The sequence below is a fragment of the Pituophis catenifer genome, unplaced genomic scaffold, assembly GCF_029215685.1.
Source record: "Pituophis catenifer annectens isolate HBS135680 unplaced genomic scaffold, rPitCat1.0.hap2 SCAF_1, whole genome shotgun sequence".
In the NCBI taxonomy this organism is placed as follows: domain Eukaryota; kingdom Metazoa; phylum Chordata; class Lepidosauria; order Squamata; family Colubridae; genus Pituophis; species Pituophis catenifer.
In genome coordinates, this window is record NW_027256881.1 from 177,416,950 (window position 1) to 177,435,630 (window position 18,681).

General features: G+C 35.6%; 1 protein-coding gene across 1 annotated transcript in view; it reads right to left on the reverse strand.

Moving 5' to 3' along the window:
- Positions 1-563: 563 nt before the first annotated feature.
- Positions 564-18,681, reverse strand: part of ADAM23 (ADAM metallopeptidase domain 23) — a 64,502-nt gene continuing 46,384 nt past the window's right edge. Inside the window, exons 19-25 of the mRNA XM_070956796.1 lie at positions 17,562-17,612; positions 15,732-15,795; positions 14,587-14,692; positions 13,819-13,938; positions 13,189-13,357; positions 9,077-9,188; positions 564-658 (exon numbers count right to left, since the gene is read on the reverse strand). Of these exons, the coding sequence (XP_070812897.1) occupies positions 564-658; positions 9,077-9,188; positions 13,189-13,357; positions 13,819-13,938; positions 14,587-14,692; positions 15,732-15,795; positions 17,562-17,612 (717 nt within the window). The remainder of the gene's footprint in view (positions 659-9,076; positions 9,189-13,188; positions 13,358-13,818; positions 13,939-14,586; positions 14,693-15,731; positions 15,796-17,561; positions 17,613-18,681) is intronic.

Consider the following 18,681-nt stretch of genomic DNA (forward strand, 5'->3'; position numbering starts at 1 on the left):
TGAGATTTGAGATTTGGTTCAAATTTCAGTTTCATACTACTTGGGTGAGTTACGTATTTTCACTGACCTTATCAGTTTTCCTTCTGCAAAATGAATTCTTTATTGTGTTCTTGGAATGTAATATAGAATTAATTTTGACATTTGGGAATTGAACTGTTTTGCATTCAGGCTTTCTGGACCCTACTGAAGCCCTCAAGGTAGCATTTTGTAAATAACTACTCTTTTTAGAACAATATCTTTGCACTGGTCATGTCCACAGTAATTTCACAAGCTTCCTTAGATTGAAGATCTCTAATACTATCCAAGGAGTCAGATGCAGTAATTTGCTGCAATACAAAGATGTCTTTCAGACTATATTGGGTGACTCTATTAGATACTCTATATTACAACTTTGCACCCTGGTGACATTTCTGAGATTTCTTAAAAAGATACTTGGTCTTTTACAAAATATGGATTTTTTAAAAGTAAACCACTACTGGAGATCTTGTAGCAGGAACTCAAAATCTAGTGATGTAAGCAGGAAGAAGTGCTATAGCCACTGAAAAAAAGACATGCGGCATTGCTTACTTAAAGCCCCATCCTGTCCCCCCAAGGACAATAGCTGCTACCAGGATGGCACCAGCGATGGAACCTATTATAAGATTGGTGGCGCTAGGACCTGTGACAAAGGATGATGGGAAGAAAGAGATCAGAACCAACCACTTAATTCATTCACATCCAGGGAAATGTAGTAAAACAATTTAAAATAAGTGAGCTATTAAATTATTTAAAAGAAACATTTTCAAACGGGCCAAAGTTATTTAAAAACTACATGAAGATTTTTTTTTAAGATAGATGAATTATCTATCATGCTTCCATATAGAAACTAACACTTCCCTAGAATACTTCTTACTAATGAAACTTTGGACTTAAGTTTAAACTTATCTAAACATTTATAATGCCATGAATACCTTACAATTTTGCAGTATTCAAACATTTTTAAATAAAAAAGTCAGATAGTATGTTTCTTTACTTGATAGACAACTAACTTTTTAAATTATTGGATGAAGTTTGGAAGAATTTTGAAGAACAAAAAAGAAAAAAAAGGAGCATCAGGAGAAACAGGGAAAAAGTACAAAGACAACTAAAAATAACAAAAAAACAACAATAAGCTAAATTGGTCCATGGAAATAAGTGCAAAACCTGGAAATCCAATCACCTGTGGGTGATAGAAGTCAAGTGATAAGTTCTGGGTCTATTCTTTCAAATTTTATTTACATTCCATGTACACTGAAAAATACTTTTGTTTAGTGACTTAAGTAAATGTCTCCTGTGGCATTGTAAATCATTGTGTACTTGAGTATTTCCATCAAAGCTGACCCTTAAAACAACAAACACCATCACTATTTTACTTCTCAAATGCAATCACAACAAAATGATACATATCTGATTTAATCTTTTGTCTTATTCACATTATAGTCTTTTAAAAAGCAAGACACAGATTAGAGATGATTTTGAACATGTGCTAATGCTGTTAAAAAATCCATAGTTAAAACTAATATGGACATTTAAAAACAGTTTGTTTTTAAATTTTAAAAAGCAGGATTTTGTGCAAGTGCTATTAGAAATTGTGATTATTTATACAGGAAGTAATTATTTATTTTATCCCAGTCTTAATGCCTAGAAGCATGCCCGTCTTTTTTTATTCACTCCCCTGCTCACCTGAGAGATAGCTAGTTTTGTTAAGTGTAAATAACAGAAAGGATGGAGTGCCTGAAAGTAGCCCTCCTGCTACTAAAACGAAGAGCAGTTTATATTTACAACATGGGAAATTCTCCATGTTCCTTCCTGGCAAGGAATTTCTTATGCCTGGTGAGCTTCTTGGCTTGAGGGTCATCTTTAAACCATCTACCCATAGAAGAGCTTCACTCGAGTCAACCTTGTAGCACTAGGATGAATATCTAATAATGAATTCAATATATACATTTGCAAACATCTTTTCTTATGAAAATGGTGGCATGCAAATATAGAAAGATTGCTTTTGGCAATTTAGACGATAACAAATTTGATAATCCAAACTGGATTCCCATCGTGCAGCAAGTTAATTCCCTTTGCTGATCAGGGAATTAATCTGCTGGGTGACTGCTAAGTTAAAACATTCTCTTCTATTAGATTCTGACTAATGCAATGTAGAAAATCAATTCCTTTAATGAAGGCCATCATACTTTTCTTTCTTTCAGATCCTTTATTATAAAGGCTCTCCACAAGCATCTTAATATCTAGCCTGATGAAGAATGATAGTTTCCTCATTTAATGATGTTTCAGCTGCTCCTAGATAGAAATTCAATTCTACTGTTATTTAATCAAATTTTACTGAAAAATTGTAATAGTTTGGATTAATAATGAATTTTCTGTAACATGCACATATTTATCATTTCTTAAAACAAAACTGTAGGCAGATCACACACTGATGCAAAAAAAAACAAGTAAGCAGTCATTAGTTATGATAGTATCACTACTATGAATAACAAAGCAATTTTGATTTTAAGAAAATGTAATTTTAGATGAATCATCATAAGAAAATTAGGATCCTCTCCTTTTCTCTACAGCCACCAGTGACCACTAAAGCTGTCTCTGCTTTCTTTAGTAGCTTGATCTTCCTAACATCAGAAATGCTACCATCAGGTTGAAGAACAGGATGGAAGGACGAATGTAGTGTTATGGAAAATGTGCAGTTATCTGGAAAATCTGCTATTCTAGAAATAACAGCCGAATAATTTCTTGATTTTATAAATACAATTCAGTAGGCAGAATACATAGGAGCATGCATTATTTAAAAGGAAATCAAATAAAAAGTACAATTAATTCTAATGATATTGCTATAAAGAATATCTGATGATGTTCCCATAAAGTTCCTAAATGGTTGTACTTATTTTTAACCACATATATGGTTGACACATCAATATGCATATCAGTAATACCCGTTATCTATTTCAAAATGATTCATCTCATTTAATATAAATATTCATAATAGCCTTGATCCAATTTTAGTAACACACACAACAGATAAACTCAGATGAGGAGCCCTATGATCATCAAAATAGCCTCTTGCTAGGCCAAGAAAATGTACATGGTCCTCTCAGTACTGGTGAGAATGCACATATTTGGATGCTCACTGGCTCTGCATGAAGAAAACTGTTTCCATGTGCAGAGCTCCCTTACTCACTTAAGGTGCAGCAGAACCAAACATTATTGATCCAGGTCAGAGTTTCTTAACCTTAGTCACTTCAAGGTGTCTGGACATCAGATATGCTGGCTGAAGTATTCTGGGAGCTGAAATCCAGACATCTTAAAGTGGCTAAGATTGAAAAACGGTGATTTGGACAATTCTGCTTTTTAATTATTTAATTATTTACAACGTATACTTTTACTTACTATTCCTCTGAATGCTTCTGGCAATAAACCAAATTATATCAAGTGAACTAAGGTATCTATTACACAAATTTTTAAAACTATAATAATTTTTTGAAATTTTATTCATAATTTAGAGCATCAAAAACATATAAACATTGAATTGTATTAATTATGGTGCTACAAAATTGACAAACTATTGTTTTATGCCCCACATTATCCCAGACAGGAGAGAGTTAAACATTGCATGAGCATATCACACGACACAAATATTCAAATCACATGACAAATACAGTCACCACAGAACACAAAGCTAGTTGGAGTACACAGAGGGATCAGATGCGTACAGTTACCTCACACAGTAGGCACCAAACATAAAACTCTGAAACTAATAAATATGCTTACTCTATTCCCCACCCTGTGCCTCCAAATATCACCCCCAGTGCCAGAATGGTCCCTGCCACTGCACCTATAAGCCTGTTAGTGGCCATGCTCACTGTATAGAGGGAAGAGGGAAGATCTTTTAAAAAGACAATCATCACATACATAAAAGATCTGAAAAGAAAAATCATATGGCACCTCAGAATGATATACCATTTTCTGTCATTCACTTTGTAGAAAATTCATTTTAGCAGTTTTAAAAATAATTCAGCATATTTAAGTGCAATTTATTTTAAAAATTGATCAATGTTCTGTAATGCATTCATGGGTGGAGCTGTAACAAGGAAGATGATAGGCCTGGATTGGCTACAGTTTTGTAGCTCCTTTGCAGTTTGCACACACTGCAGAAGATGTACATTGAAATGGTGCTTCTCTTCTCTTTATGCAATCAACTAGAATTCTCCAAAAATATGCATCAGCTGCCTGCTGAAAATAATGAGTGATGCCCACATTCTAAGGACCATCCAAGGAGAAAGGAAAGAGAGGACATTCTGTTCAATTCTCAACTAACACTAGCCCATAAACATATCAGAACCTACAGAGGGATACATTGGTTTGATCGGCCTTCATGATAAATGCTAGAACTGTGTCTCTCAATCTTGGCAGCCTTCAGATGTGTGGACTCCAAGGTGGAGAAACACTGCTCTAGAGAATACAGTACTGATGACTGTTTAAAAACACATATTCTATGATCAAATAACAACACATTCCTGTACTATTGGGAATATGTTGCATTATGGTCAAACAGCCAAGAAAACTTTGATAATGGTCTTTACAAAATTTTAAAAGCATTCCCTAAATATGGCAAATATTTAAGATTTTTAAAAATATGAAAAAATGTTACTCAAATCATTCCAGGATTTTTAGGAATGTAGAAAGTATAGAAAATTAGAGGGGGAAAATTGGATATGAATCTGTGCAAAGTCTGAGCTATCGGCCACTGTTACAAATTATTCTCTAGAAGGATTCCTCTAGCTTTCTATCGGCAGATGAAGTAGTTCCTAATCAACATCATTCAAACTGTTCATCTATAGTTTGGCTTGGCAAGCAGAGGGTCCCAGATAGATGCCTGTCCACCAAACCTAACATTTCATACATTAAGTGGGCCCCCACTAATGTTTATGTACCAATACACTTATTAATGATGAGGCACAAATCATATCATGTTCAATATAAAAATTCATTTATGCTAGAGTAACGTGAATCTGTCCTGATTCTTCAAAACTAAGACTGGCAACTTCTATAACACTGGATTTCCGTCCCAATTAGAAACACATAAATGCAAAAGACTTTAACTGTTTCTAATGTCTAAAATTTTAACTCCACATAAAAATGGATTTCCTTTCCAATCTAGCTTTACATTCTACACTATTTCTAATAAACAACTGGTATATTCCAATTAGCAACTATTCAGGATTAACGAAAGGAAAGAGAAATATTCTAATCTATTAACCAGAATAATAAAGATTGTTGGTTGTGCATGTTGGGGTTATTTTTCTTTGTTATGGCAACATCTTACAAACTTTATAAAAATTAATTTGGAAGATAGACTATACTGAGTATGTATCAAAAGCAATTTGAATTCAGGAGGAAAAATGGGATGTAATATAATACATATCAATATTCAACTGAGGTTCATCCTAACTTTTTACGGGATTAGAATTTCCTTTAGGAATTAGGTTCAAAAATATCCTTCTGAAAGCTCTGGGTTTTTGATGTGTGGAATGTCCTTATTTGAGAAAATAAAAGTAATGTGAGAAATGTGCTTCTGTCTCCGCGGGATAAATAGCAATATAGGGTGTCTTGCTCGAATGTCAAATGATGTCTTCCTCCAGATCTCACAGAATCTCACCAATGCTAAAATACCCTCCACCGAAGCCTCTCTAGGTCAGTTATTGTTGTGGCTCCATCCTCCGAGCCTATTTTATCAGAGGAAGAAGGCTCCGAACATGAAGGAGAGGAGACGGCCAGGCCTCCCTCTCCAGGACCCTCCTCTCTGGCAATGCCTCAGGTGTCTCCCGAAGGAGAAGAGATTGGCCAGGAGTCAGGTGTTTCCGAGCCGTCGGATAGTGACGAAGAAACATTGTGGTTGGACCCACGCCAGCACCGGAGAGACAAGCATGCGCAGCAGAAAAGGAGGCGTGCCAGAGATTAAGCTGAGTCACTGGACCACACCCCACAGGCTATAAAAGAGAGTGTGGTGGCCATTCGGACTCTGTGATGGACAAAGCTAATCTCTGGCAAGTCACTTTGCACCTTTGGACACAACGCCTATTTGCTGTGGATTTAATTACAAACTGGACTATTCAAACTGTGTGTATTTTTGTCTGTGTTATCGGAGTAAAAGTTCTTGGCAGGCAGCCACGGAGTTGCTGCCAAGTTCCTTATCACTGACGTTGAATGTTTGAAGAGTTTATTTAACCCTTGGCTGGCTGGTTGGGTGTGTGCGTGGTACGGGGACAGAACAGTTATGTTATTTTACTAAATAAATACCAAACTGTATTTTAAATTCCCATTGACTCTCTAGCTTCAAACTCATAATGAGATTTATTATCCTATCCACCTGGAAATTATTTTATTGGGAAAAGTTGTTTAAATATTGATTGTAGGAAAATCTCTTGCAGTTCTAACTCTTAATATTACATTTCGAAGTTTATCTCTGACTTTAGAACCTGAAATATGTAAAAGGACCGAAAGAAATGAAGTACGCAAATGCAGTGAAAACAACAAGATGGTTTGTATAATTTTTGTTAGAATAGGTACTTTTGCAAAGTATGACGATTACCTTCAACTTTCAAGTTCTATAAAAATCTCAGAGCTACAGGCATCCTCAACTTATGACCACAAATGAGCCCAACATTTCTGTTGCTAAGCAAGAAAGTTGTTAAGTGATTTTGCCCTATATTATGACCTTTCTTGCCACAGTTGTTAAGTGAATCACTGCACTTGTTATTTTAGTAGCACAATTGTTAAGTGAATCTGGCTTCCCCATTGACTTTGCTTGTCAGAAGGTTGCAAAAGGTGAACACATGACTTTGGGATACTGCAACCGTGCTAAATATGAGTCAGCTGTCAAGTGTCCAAATTTTGATCATGTGGGGATGCTGAAACAGTAGTAAGTGTGAAAAAGAGTCATAAGTCACTTTTTCAGTGCTTTGTAACTTTGAACGGTTACTAAATGAAGGGTTGTAAGTTGAGGACTTACCTATATTGGTTTACCTAAACAGTCTATTGAACGCCAACTTAAATAGTTTTACACTTTGAGAATGTTAAAAGTTACAGAGCATAGGAAAAACCTTTTTTTTTTTAGGAAATAGTATAACACTGAAAATATTTTTAGTTGTGGAAGTTTTTAAAATAGTCACTAGTTGGTTGGATAGAAAAAGAACATTCTTAAATATTGCAGACTTTTAATGACTAAAATTATCTTTAGATTATGGCCCAATACCAGGGCTAGGATTATAGCCTCCCTTATGAATATGTAGGCAGAATTTTTGTTTCCAAATTGAAATTATAATCTGCATTATGTAAACAAAATACAAAATTAGGAAATTTTAAAACTAGGAACTGGAAAAATTGGGAGGCAAAGACATGGCTGTCTTCTATTTCTGTTACACAAATCTTTTCTTTGGAAACTGGCTTTAATGTTTTTCAATACCAGTTTGTTCCCATTTGCTCTTCATGTCTCCTACTCTAGAAATACCTTATTTTTTATCAAGTCTGGGTTTATCCAAAGGAGTTTCAAAAGATTTTACAAATCAAATCTTCCTTCAGACCCATTAGAATTCTATTTTCCACAAAGAGTTTTTGTTACTTAGAAGTAAGAAAAGATCATCAAAATATTGTCACAGAAGGACAACCTTCGTAGTACTTATTTTCAGCGAATTTTATATCTTGAGGAATGAAATCCTTCTCTCACTAGAAATGGGGTTTCTAAGATCATCAGGTCCTATATTGCATAATATGGGAGAATGAGTCTTTTATTACTGAAGCTTTCATTTTGGAAAAGGATAAGGCTGGAGAGAGAAGAGAAAAGCTACAACTAAGGCTTGCTTTTTGTTATCAAATGGCATAATACAGGACTGGAAAAGCATTAAAACACCCTTGTACCTATTTCTAGAGCTAGTCCCAGGGGTCCTCTAGTTCTGTCCTGTTACCATTTATGAATCTCTGATCAGTTTTACATAATTTCATGAATTTCTAGCATGTATATTAGCTTTGCTCCTCTCGAAATTTTCATATGTTTACAATCTACCAGTAACATTCCATTCTTTTATTAGGGTAGTCTAAAATTTACATGCATTAATAGCACTAAAACCCTATATAAGTAATATATCTATCAGAATTAATTTCTGTATAATGATGAATACAGAATATAATACCATTCAGAAACCCTGTCCCCCACTATCAGTAGATTGTGTTCTTATAATCAATATTCCTTCCCACCTGCTAATTTATGGATTTATGGTGGAATTAAATGGATTCTAACATCTTAGATAGAAAGAATGGGCATGAAAATACAGTAATAAAATTCAAAATCATTCAAGTATTCAAATGATGCCCAGTTTAAAAATGCAAACTGCTACTCAGTCATATTTGAGCATTTTTACTCAATGCATTAAATTACATAAGTTTTTTAAATTGTGTGTTTGGGATCCTATAATGGATTCAAAATGGCATTTTTGTATTCTGAATATTTAAATCAATAGTCATGCTGCAGTTAAAAAAATTTATTAAGTTGCAAAAATAAAAAATAAGTAACTTAGTTTTTACTAATATATATTAATATCCTGTAACTTTTTTATTAGGTTCATGTTAAACAATCCAAGACTTTATTTCCTATATACACTTCCAATCCAACTAAATTCAGCAGGAGTTCTATATGCAGAGAACTGTGCTACAAATGACCTCTGAAAGTAATAATAATAAAGGGTTTTAGGTGTTAAAATATAAAAATATAATCTTTATTATTATATAAACATACTCATACATTTAAAATGTTAGATATTTTGTCAGACCGATAGGTAGAATTATTATTACAATTAATTATATTTTCTATATTTTAGAAAAATGACAAAATTCAAAATATTTTCATATCATTGCTTTTTGTGAAATACCTCCTGAACCATAAATGTAAAATATAAAATATATGTAATAGTTTAATAGTTTTCAAATGCTTTATTACAAATGTTCCTGTTAATAATATAATTTATATGGTGGTAAAAGGAACTGAAATCACACAAACCCTTTGGTCCACTTGGTTTCTCTGAGTCATCTTTCCTTCTAGGATCAAACATGCTACAATCTGTACCTGCCCAAGTAGTGGTACAAATGCAGGTGGCTTCATTACTGCACACCTAAAAAAAAAAGTTGGCATATATTAGTGTATCATTAAAATGGTGTCTTGGAGGAGACGGAGCAGAATAAGGGCTTCTGTTTGGAGAATGTTGCACTGATGTCTTCGGATAGCCACATGCTACCAGAGAAACAAAGTCATCTTATCATCACAGGAGAATCTAACTTGTTTCAGCGTTCCTTCAGAAACACACATTGCCCAATTAGCATAGAAATGCACAGCAATGAGCAATTAATAGCTTATAAGTTAAAATGCTCTCATTCTAGAATAAAAAAGAATCTCCGTGTTTTTCTGAAATCACACCTGAAACTAGGTAAACAAACCTGTTCCATAGTTATGTGTATTTTTGACTGTCTATACGTAGCCTGAAGAATCACTGTATATTTTCATAAGCAAAAAGACAAATTATTTTAGGAAAACATTCTGTCATATCAGAAAATGTAACATTTCAATATGGTTTTAAGTGAAATGTTAACTCATTAACTATTCAGATAATCACATAAGAAAGAAAAAAAATTATTGTAATAACAACAAAAAATAAATGTATATGCTTGCCCGAGTCTCAAGGGCTCACAGTAATATCTCACAAATATTGATAGATATTTATAGCTCAGAGTTGAAATGAGGGGTTTGTGTGTTTGATTGTTTTCTTGCAGATCTTTCATTACTCAAACCAGGTAATATCATGAGTGCTCAATGAAGTTCATTAATGTTACCTAGTTCAAGCAATGAAACATTTGCAAGAAAACAACCAAGCTCAGAGAGCATCACGGACATCTCATTTCACAAGTACTTGGACCCAGGCTCAAGAAATAGGATGGATACTGATATACTTCCCACTGGCTCAATATTTTTAGATACTCCAGTGTGAGTATCAAAAAGTGATCAGAATGGCTGCCATTCTGCAGCTGGGAATATTCTAGCTAGGAAAGGAAGAGGAGATGGTGGTTCAACAAGATCTTCAACAAAAAAAGCACCATTCACATGCTATTAAGTAAACATCAAGAGCCAATTTGGCATAGTAGTAAAGCATTAGACCTGAAACTAAGAGACCATAAGTTCTAGTCCTGCCTTGGGCACAAAGTAAGCTGGGTGAGCTAGGGCCAGCCATTTTCTCTCAGCCATAGGAAGAAGGAAATGGCAAACTACTTCTGAAAAACTTTGTCAAGAAAAATGTAGGGAACTTCCGGTTGATGTCGCGGCAAGACAGTCGGGGAAATAGCGGGCTCTGATGAGTCCTGCAAAAACCCCGGCTGCCGAACCGCTGCCAATGGGTCTGCGGACCGAACCTGTCCTGCAGGGACGGGGGAAGAAGAGGGGCACTTCGGAAGACCGAGAGGAACAGGCAAGTTCCTTGGAGGTCAGAGGGAACCCTCTGTGAGTCGGCGGCGGGGGGCGGCAGCCATGTCGGTTGCCACAAAGCTGGGACAACTGGGCAAGAAAAGCGCTGGAGGAAAGCGAACTAAAACGGAGCCTTTTGAAGTCGGGTGAATGACAACAACCCAGGCTTGTAACAATGTTTGGAGCTATATCAGTAACTAGAAGATCCCTAGCCTAAAACGGTGGCTAAGTAACAAAGGAGCTTTGAAAAAAAACTTTAAACTGCAACTTTAAAGAACAAAGACCCAAGAAACAACTAATTTTGGAACAAGAATTAAGAGACTTAATTTAGAGATTTGGTAAAAGGACTAAACACTTTAAAATCTGAATTGGACTAAGAGGGGGGGGAAGAAGAAGATTTGATACTTTTTTAACCAAAAGAAGAAAATAAAGTCGATTGTTATATAATAAGAAATAAAATTGGAGTCTTGCATGACTAATGGGAAATGTGAATTATAGATGTACACCATCTGGCACAAAGAGGAACTTTGTAACCTCCCTTTGTTATGAGAACTTTGAGCTCTACAGAAAAAAAAATTGCTGAACTGTGGAGGAGGATTTTTCTTTCCTGACTGCAAGCAGCTAGACTTGGGTGAAAAGAAAAAGAATTTACAATGGAACTCCTACAGTTGAACAAATAATAACTTGAATGTTGGGGCAGGAATAGAAAAAGGATTTAGCACAGCCCCAAAAGAAAGAGATTTGATACATTATATCCAGAATAAAAATATGAAAAGAGATCTAATTGGATTTATGGAGAATAAAATTAAAAACTTGGAAAATGGAAAGAAATTTATGTTTACAGACAAGGAAATGAAGATAATGTGATTAAAAATAAAATAAAGTAAAGATGATTGTAATAAATTAAAGGGAGGCTTTTATAGAAATTAAGATTGTTAAATGAAACTAATTAATACATGTAATTATGTTTAATGCAAGAACTATGTTTTAATGGTAAAATGTCAAGATAAAGAATAAGGGTGAATATGATTAATTGAAAATGTTAAAAGGAATTTAAAAATATACTTAAAAATATGTTTTAAGCGAGAACTATGTCTCAAGGTTAAAATGTTATGATTGCAATGAAAAAAGATAAAGAAAAATATGACTAAATGAAAAGCAATGCATATAGAGGGAAACAACAAAGAAAGGTTTAAGTAGAGATTGTTAAACCAACTATGAACATACTGTATTTAACAGCCAAAAAGTTATAATATGCTGTATTGAACAGCCAAACAAATGGTCATGCTGGGTATCAGCCAAAATGAAACTTAATATGCCGTGTAACGGCCAAAAAACAAAAATAGAGATGCTATGTTCAATAGCCAAACAAACTTGAAGATGCAGTGTAACGGCCAAAAAACAAAACTAATATGCTGTGTTCAACAGCCAGACAAAGGGCATGCTGGGTAATGGCTAAAAAATAAAAATATGCTATATTTAATAGTTAAAACAAAGGGTTATGCTGTGATTAACAGTCAAGAAATAGAAATGATTGGTTTAACATCAAAGATAATAAAAAGAGGTGGGATGATCAAAACAAGGAGGTGCATGTTTAGAGTGATAGTTAAGATAAAATGCACATTAGATTTAATAATAATTAAATAATTAATGAATGTTTAATTTGTCTAATATAATTATGATTTATATTGTCAAAATATCCATCTAAGCAAATGAAAGAGAAAAATGAATTGTTAACTGGATAGGATTTAAGATTTAAGTAACGGGTTTTTGGGGATAATGGTATAGTTATATAGATAGATTTGAGGGAAATATCTGTTTAAAATATTGAGTTGTGTTAACTGAAAATAAGATTTGTTAATGATTTGTTTCAATTTGTGACCGGAGCAAAATCTTCATTTTGAAAAGATGTGTTCTATTTTGTTTGTTTTAAAAAATTAAAAAAAAAATTATCAAAAAAAAAGAAAGAAAGAAAGAAAAATGTAGGGACATGTTTCAGGCAGTCTCAAGAAACAGATATGATTGAATGGAAGGGAGGGGAAGGAAACATTGTTATTCTTTAGGTTATCAGTTTTACCCAAGGGATACAATATATGCCCCACAGAGGGGAAGGGGATGAATGATAGCTATCAGATAAAAAGCTATATTTCAACTGAGGACAATCCTTTGCATAAGCATGCCAAACTGGGTTCTGCATGTAACTCTGTTAATTACGGTTTTGTACAATATTTCTATTTTATGTCTTTATAGAACAATGTTGTTCTATTCCAGGTGTAAACAGTACTAATAAATATCCCAGGAGTAAATAGTAGTAATAGTAGAACAGGGGTGTCAAACTCGTGTTTTCACAGTGACGTCATGTGATGTATCGGGACTTTTTCTCCTTCACTAAACCGGGTATGGGCGTGGCCAGTGCGTAATGCATCTGGGCTATGGGCCATGGGTTTGACAGCACTGTAGTAGAAGAAAATATCTCCAAGACTGTCTAAATTAATGAAAGTTAAACAATGAGATGAAAGGGCAAATTCTTGTACATCCTATTAGGAATTTATGCTTCCTGTCTTCATGTATAAAGATCTCCATATACTGTAGATTAGAAGTAAGAAGAATGGTTTTCCATGAAATTGGTGTGTCACATATTCTGCTGACCTGGGACTTACCCCATGTCCCGAACAAACTTTTCCATTAGCATCCATAGGACAGCTGCTTATGTTCAAGGACTGAATAGAGAGGCATCTTCGGTCCATACACATCATATTAGGACCACAAGGAGTCCCATCTTCTACATATCCTAAATCTGTTTCATCATCTAAAAGTACATGTGCACAACTACAAGAAGAAGTTTTAAAATGTTACTAGCATTATTAAACTTCATCAGAATAAATAGATGTAAAATATTTATAGCATGCATAACCTGAAAATCCAGGAAGCAAAATAATATGATTATTTTTTTCACTCTATTTATGGATGTTTGCTGTTTTGGACAATTTTGTGTGTCCAAATAAGAAACATACTAAAATAAAAGAAAAATTAAAATTAATTTGGCACCTCATTGAAACAATAACATTTCAATTTATCTCAATGAAACAATAGAATAATTTTACATCTATATTAAACAACCTATTCGGATGCCAGTACAATGAAAAAAATCATAAGAAATTAATTAAACTCAACTAATTAAATATGGTTTTAACTTAATTTATTGAGAAACAATCTGAGTGTGCTCAATGTTCAAATTTTTAGGTAAACTGAAAAAGCCAATCTTGCACACTGAATCAACCTTTACATACCTGCAGTTCACTACGACACCTTGGTGGAAAAAAGAAGTTGGAATAATTTCTCCCTGAAGGTGACCAATTCGTGGAACCCCATCAAGATTTGCACAAAGCAATAATCCACAGAACACGTCGCTGTAAGAAAAAGCCAAGATACATAACAAACTATTTTCAGAATGGGAAGAGAAAGACTATTTTGACAAATTAGGAAACTTGCCTGTAGGGAAAAATACAATCCGGACTGCAGTGTAGCAGAATTCCAAATGATTTTAATTCTTTTTTCATTTAATAATTTAATTCTAAACTTTGTGAGAAATAGTCATGCTACATATTCACTTCTAGAATGAAGTTGTCCAAATGCTAAAAATTATCAGGCATTGCTATGGTTTATGAAATATTATGTTTAAAGTTTAAACACTATAAATAAATAAATATAAAAAATAAATAAGCAAGGGCTACAAGCCATTGGAAACCTGACAAATATGGATAACATATCAAATGAGAAAAATGTGTTATTATTCAAGCTGTTATTGAGTTGAAAATGATGAAGTGAATTTAAAAAGTGCCTTGAATGAGTGTAAAAATGCTTCTCTGTTCCCCCAGTTTCCATCATACAGTATCCCATGTTATCTTCAAGGCTATTTGAGGGTCCCAAAACTTCAGTAGTACCTTCTGTGGGAAGCAAAGGTATCTGTAATAAAGTGGAAAATTCTGCTCCTGTATCTTTTAGGCCAACAAGCAAGTCAGTTTAAGAACAATTGAATCCAGCATTCTCAAACTTACTGTTTGTGGCAAGGAATCCATTTGTCTCCATCTTTTCCACAGTTTCCTTTCTGTGTACCTTCTGTATTAAGCTTCTCGTAACAGTGTTTGTGAGACCCTGAAGCCTCTGTGGAAGAAAATAAGGTAATTTCAATTAACGCTCACAATATTTTATTCGTTTGGTCCCAATGTTTAATCATGCCACAAATAATTCTACTACAGTTAGCTATGAACACACTATGAACATAATAGGGATGTTTAAAATGTTCTCTCTCGCTCACTAAGAATTTTCTATATTTTTCCAAATTTTTTGTTTTGTTTTTGCTTTTCTGTAATTTGTTTTTTCCCCCTATTTTTTCTTTTTCTTTTCAGTGTTTTATTGCTCACTGTACATTTAAATAAATTAAAAACAAAGAACCAGATATCAGTAGTATGTATTATATGATTTCCTTTTTAAAGGATTTCCCTAACAGTTTTCATGTGTATAAAAAATTTACTGCTTGTGTCTGGTATATAAGATTGTAAAAAAACTGTATATTAACTATTAAGAACAAGGGAAGTTGGAAAAACAACTAAAAAGATAGAGTTATTTTCCTAATACAATCAGAAGGTCTGGAAGATACTTCTTTTTGTCAAGGACAAAATTTTTTAGTAAATCTTGTACGTTTGCAATTATTATTTTTTTAATTTGCAGCTAAGAGGGGACTTATTTGGCAATATTTTATGGGGGAGAAGAGATTTTATCCTCCGATTCTGCCAAAGCTTTGTAGAAGATTTCTGCAGAGCAACACAGTTCTTCATTTAGATTCACACACCCCTATTTTCAAACATGATACAGCCAAATCACATTGATCCTGATTGATTTCTGAGAATAAGGCCTGTTCCCCAAAATGCTTGAACACCCAGAGACAATAGAAGATAATATAAATCACATATATCGAGAGAAAGAGAGAGGGGAGGGAGGGAGGGAGGGAGAGAGAAGCTTTTTAAATATCAAAATAGGGTAGGGAGAATTAGTACTAAGTCTGCACATATAAATTCCAAACAAAAGTGCATTAAAGGCCCTTACAAATTATTTTTATACAGCATTATCTTTTAATTCATTCATGGCATAGTAAAAGGCTGATAGAATAGGCTAAGAAATATTTTTGTATAAATTAACTTACTATTGCCCCAGATGTATTTGCATTGATTATCTCTTGTCTTACACTCTCCACTGTAGCAACGTCCCTAAATAGGAACAAATTGTAGTCAGCATCATACCATTCTTCTTTCTCCATAAAAAGCCAGATAATGCCATGAACTTTGTCCTTTTTACTAGCAGGGAGCAAAAAAAAATTCTAATAATACTGCTTGGCTTTGCTTTCAAGGTGTTGTGGCCTGCCGGCAGCCTGCAGAGCTAGCAGCAGAGTCGGACAGTGAGGAAGTTGGGGAGGAACACGGGCCAGTCCTAGAGTCTGGGGAAGGCTTGGATGAGGGCTCTGTGTCGGAGGCAGAGAAAGGGCCATCTGGGAGGTACGTGCTGCCTCCGGAGCCTCCAGAGTTGGACCTCAGCGACGCAGAGGAACAGGGGGGGCCTGTTCCCAGTGCGCGCATGCACAGAGCTGCCAGAAGGCAAGAACAGTTAAAACAAAAGGGACAACTCAGGAGTAGGGTTTAGAGATTATTGCCCCCTCCCATAACACTTAAAAGAGGAGCAAAGGCACGTGGACCTCTGCAGGAAGCAACGTTGTTAATTCTGTTCAGTTTAAAGTCTGCAGCTCTGTTTGATTCTGAACTCCGTGTGGCTTTGCCAATTAGGTCTTTGGCAGCGTGTCAAGGGAGATAAAGGTGGATGATTTTCAGCCTTATCCCGAAGCACTCTTTACAACTATATGGGACTCATCTGTGAATTCACAGCTATTGCAATAAAAGAAGTTTTTGGGACCACACATGTGTTTTACACGAGGTAGCTAGGATGCTCGAATTCATTTTCTTTTCACCAGGCTAATAAAATGTTAGTATAACTTTATATTTTGCTTCCAGACAAGATAGCAGACTTGAGTGTTTTCTCTTTAATAAAGAGACATTAGAATATGTGAACAAAAAGCAGTTACATTGCTTTTTGACCTCGAGCCTGAAACTATACATCCCAAGTTGCAAAGTAGAATTTGAAAGAAGGTAAAAGTTGCAGAATAGAATTTCCAGCATAATGAATTTCCAGCATAATGTACTTCATTATGCTGTACTTCATAGAGCTTAGAGCATTATCCTAGTAACTGCTGAGAAGAAATAATACATGCAGTACCTAGTGAATATTATATTGGATAGAATAATTACACAAGGAAATGGCAAAAGTAAACTAGAATCATGAAATTTGCATTACTATTTACTTAAATAGTTCCTATATTTAAAGAAAGCATTTTAAAGTTTAAAGTAGCTAATAACCAAATAACAATTAAAACAGCATAAGCCATCAAAACAAAAAAGGAAAAAGACAACATCCAAAGAATAGTATTACCCATCAAGCAAGAAGGGGAAAAACATACTGTAATAGTGTAAAAAGTATTAGTAACATAAGCAGGATCTATGCTGAAGCCTTTCTGAGAATGGTGCACAACAATGGCAGCATACAACAGGCATCAATAATATACAAAAAGTGACGATGAGGCATATACCTCATAACTTTGGAGGAGGAAGGAGGAGGAGGAGGAAATATCACATTTTGGATGCCTGATGGCACTAGGTTTTATGGCTCCAGATGCTACCTATTCTCCCCTCCCCCCCTTTATTTTTAAACCAAAATTTCTGAACAATTGTTTATTTAGTCTTACATATCTGATAGTTTGGGGAAAAAAATCCCTTCCTTAACAGCCATCCAGCCTGTTCCTATAACTCTTTGTGAGCATCCCTGAGTGACATCCTGTGAAGTGAAATTGAGAGTATTGCAACTTCCAAAAATACTGTCCTTATATACACTTATAGGCTAAGCTCATGCAGGCTCAGTTTTAACTTACCTGATTTGAATCGCAAGCAAATCCATCTTGCTTATGAAGATTGGGTGGGCACTGAAAGGCAAAGTATTTCTTTACTTTAAAAACAGTGGAATTATCCCTTAGAATTTACTTGCATTTTCTGTTCACATAGGGCAGTGATGGCTAACCTTTTTGCCATCGCGTGCCAGGAGAGGGGGGGGGGCGGGGGAGGGTCGCGCGCGCACGTGCCCACGCGCATGTGTGCGCAACCCCCTCCCCCCTCGCTCCTGGCACATGATGGCCTGGTAAGCCCATTTTTCTTTCTTACCTGGTTCCAGATCCTCTCTGTGTATCTGGGAACGGCGAAAACAGCCTTGGAGGCCCTATGGAGGCTGAAAGGGCCCATTTCCCAACTCCCGGTGGGACAGGAAGTGACATTTTTTGCTGTCCCCAGCCTCCAGAACCTCTCTAGGAGTCTGTAGGAGCCTCTCTAGGAGTCTCTGGAGGCTGGGGACAGGAAAAAACGTCACTTCCTGTCCCACCGGGAGTGGGGAAATGGGCCCTTTGAGCCTCCGTAGGGCCTCCAAGGGAGTGGGAAAGGCTGTTTTCACCATTCCCAGATACACAGAGAGGATCTGGAGCCAGGTAAGAAAGAAAAACGGGCCTTCCCCACCCCCCCAGGCCCTCCAGAGGCAGGAAACAGCCTGTTTCCCTACTTCTGGTGGGCCCAGAAGGCCCGAAAATCAGCTGGCCGGCACACGCATGCGCCCCAGAGCTGAGCTGGTGTGCCCACTAATATGGCTCCGCGTGCCATCTGTGGCACGCGTGCCATAGGTTCGCCATCACAGACATAGGGTTTTGCTGGGTGGTGACCCATCTACACATATTGATAGACAGCTATCTAAAAAGCAGATGATATCTGACTAAAGCTCGTTTTCTAACAAAAGCAGGAAAGGTGCAGATACTCTGAACTGAGCTTGGTCACACTAATGCCTTTAGAGTTCTGAAATCCTGTAGTACCGTAGGTGATTTATCAGCCAACAGGGTTAAACCCTTCTGTAATGGACATAACAAGGAGAGTTTCATAACCTAAAAGTTTCTTGATTTAAAAATGTTTTTGTAGCTACCATTGTACCATTTTGTACCATTGTAGCTTCAGTTG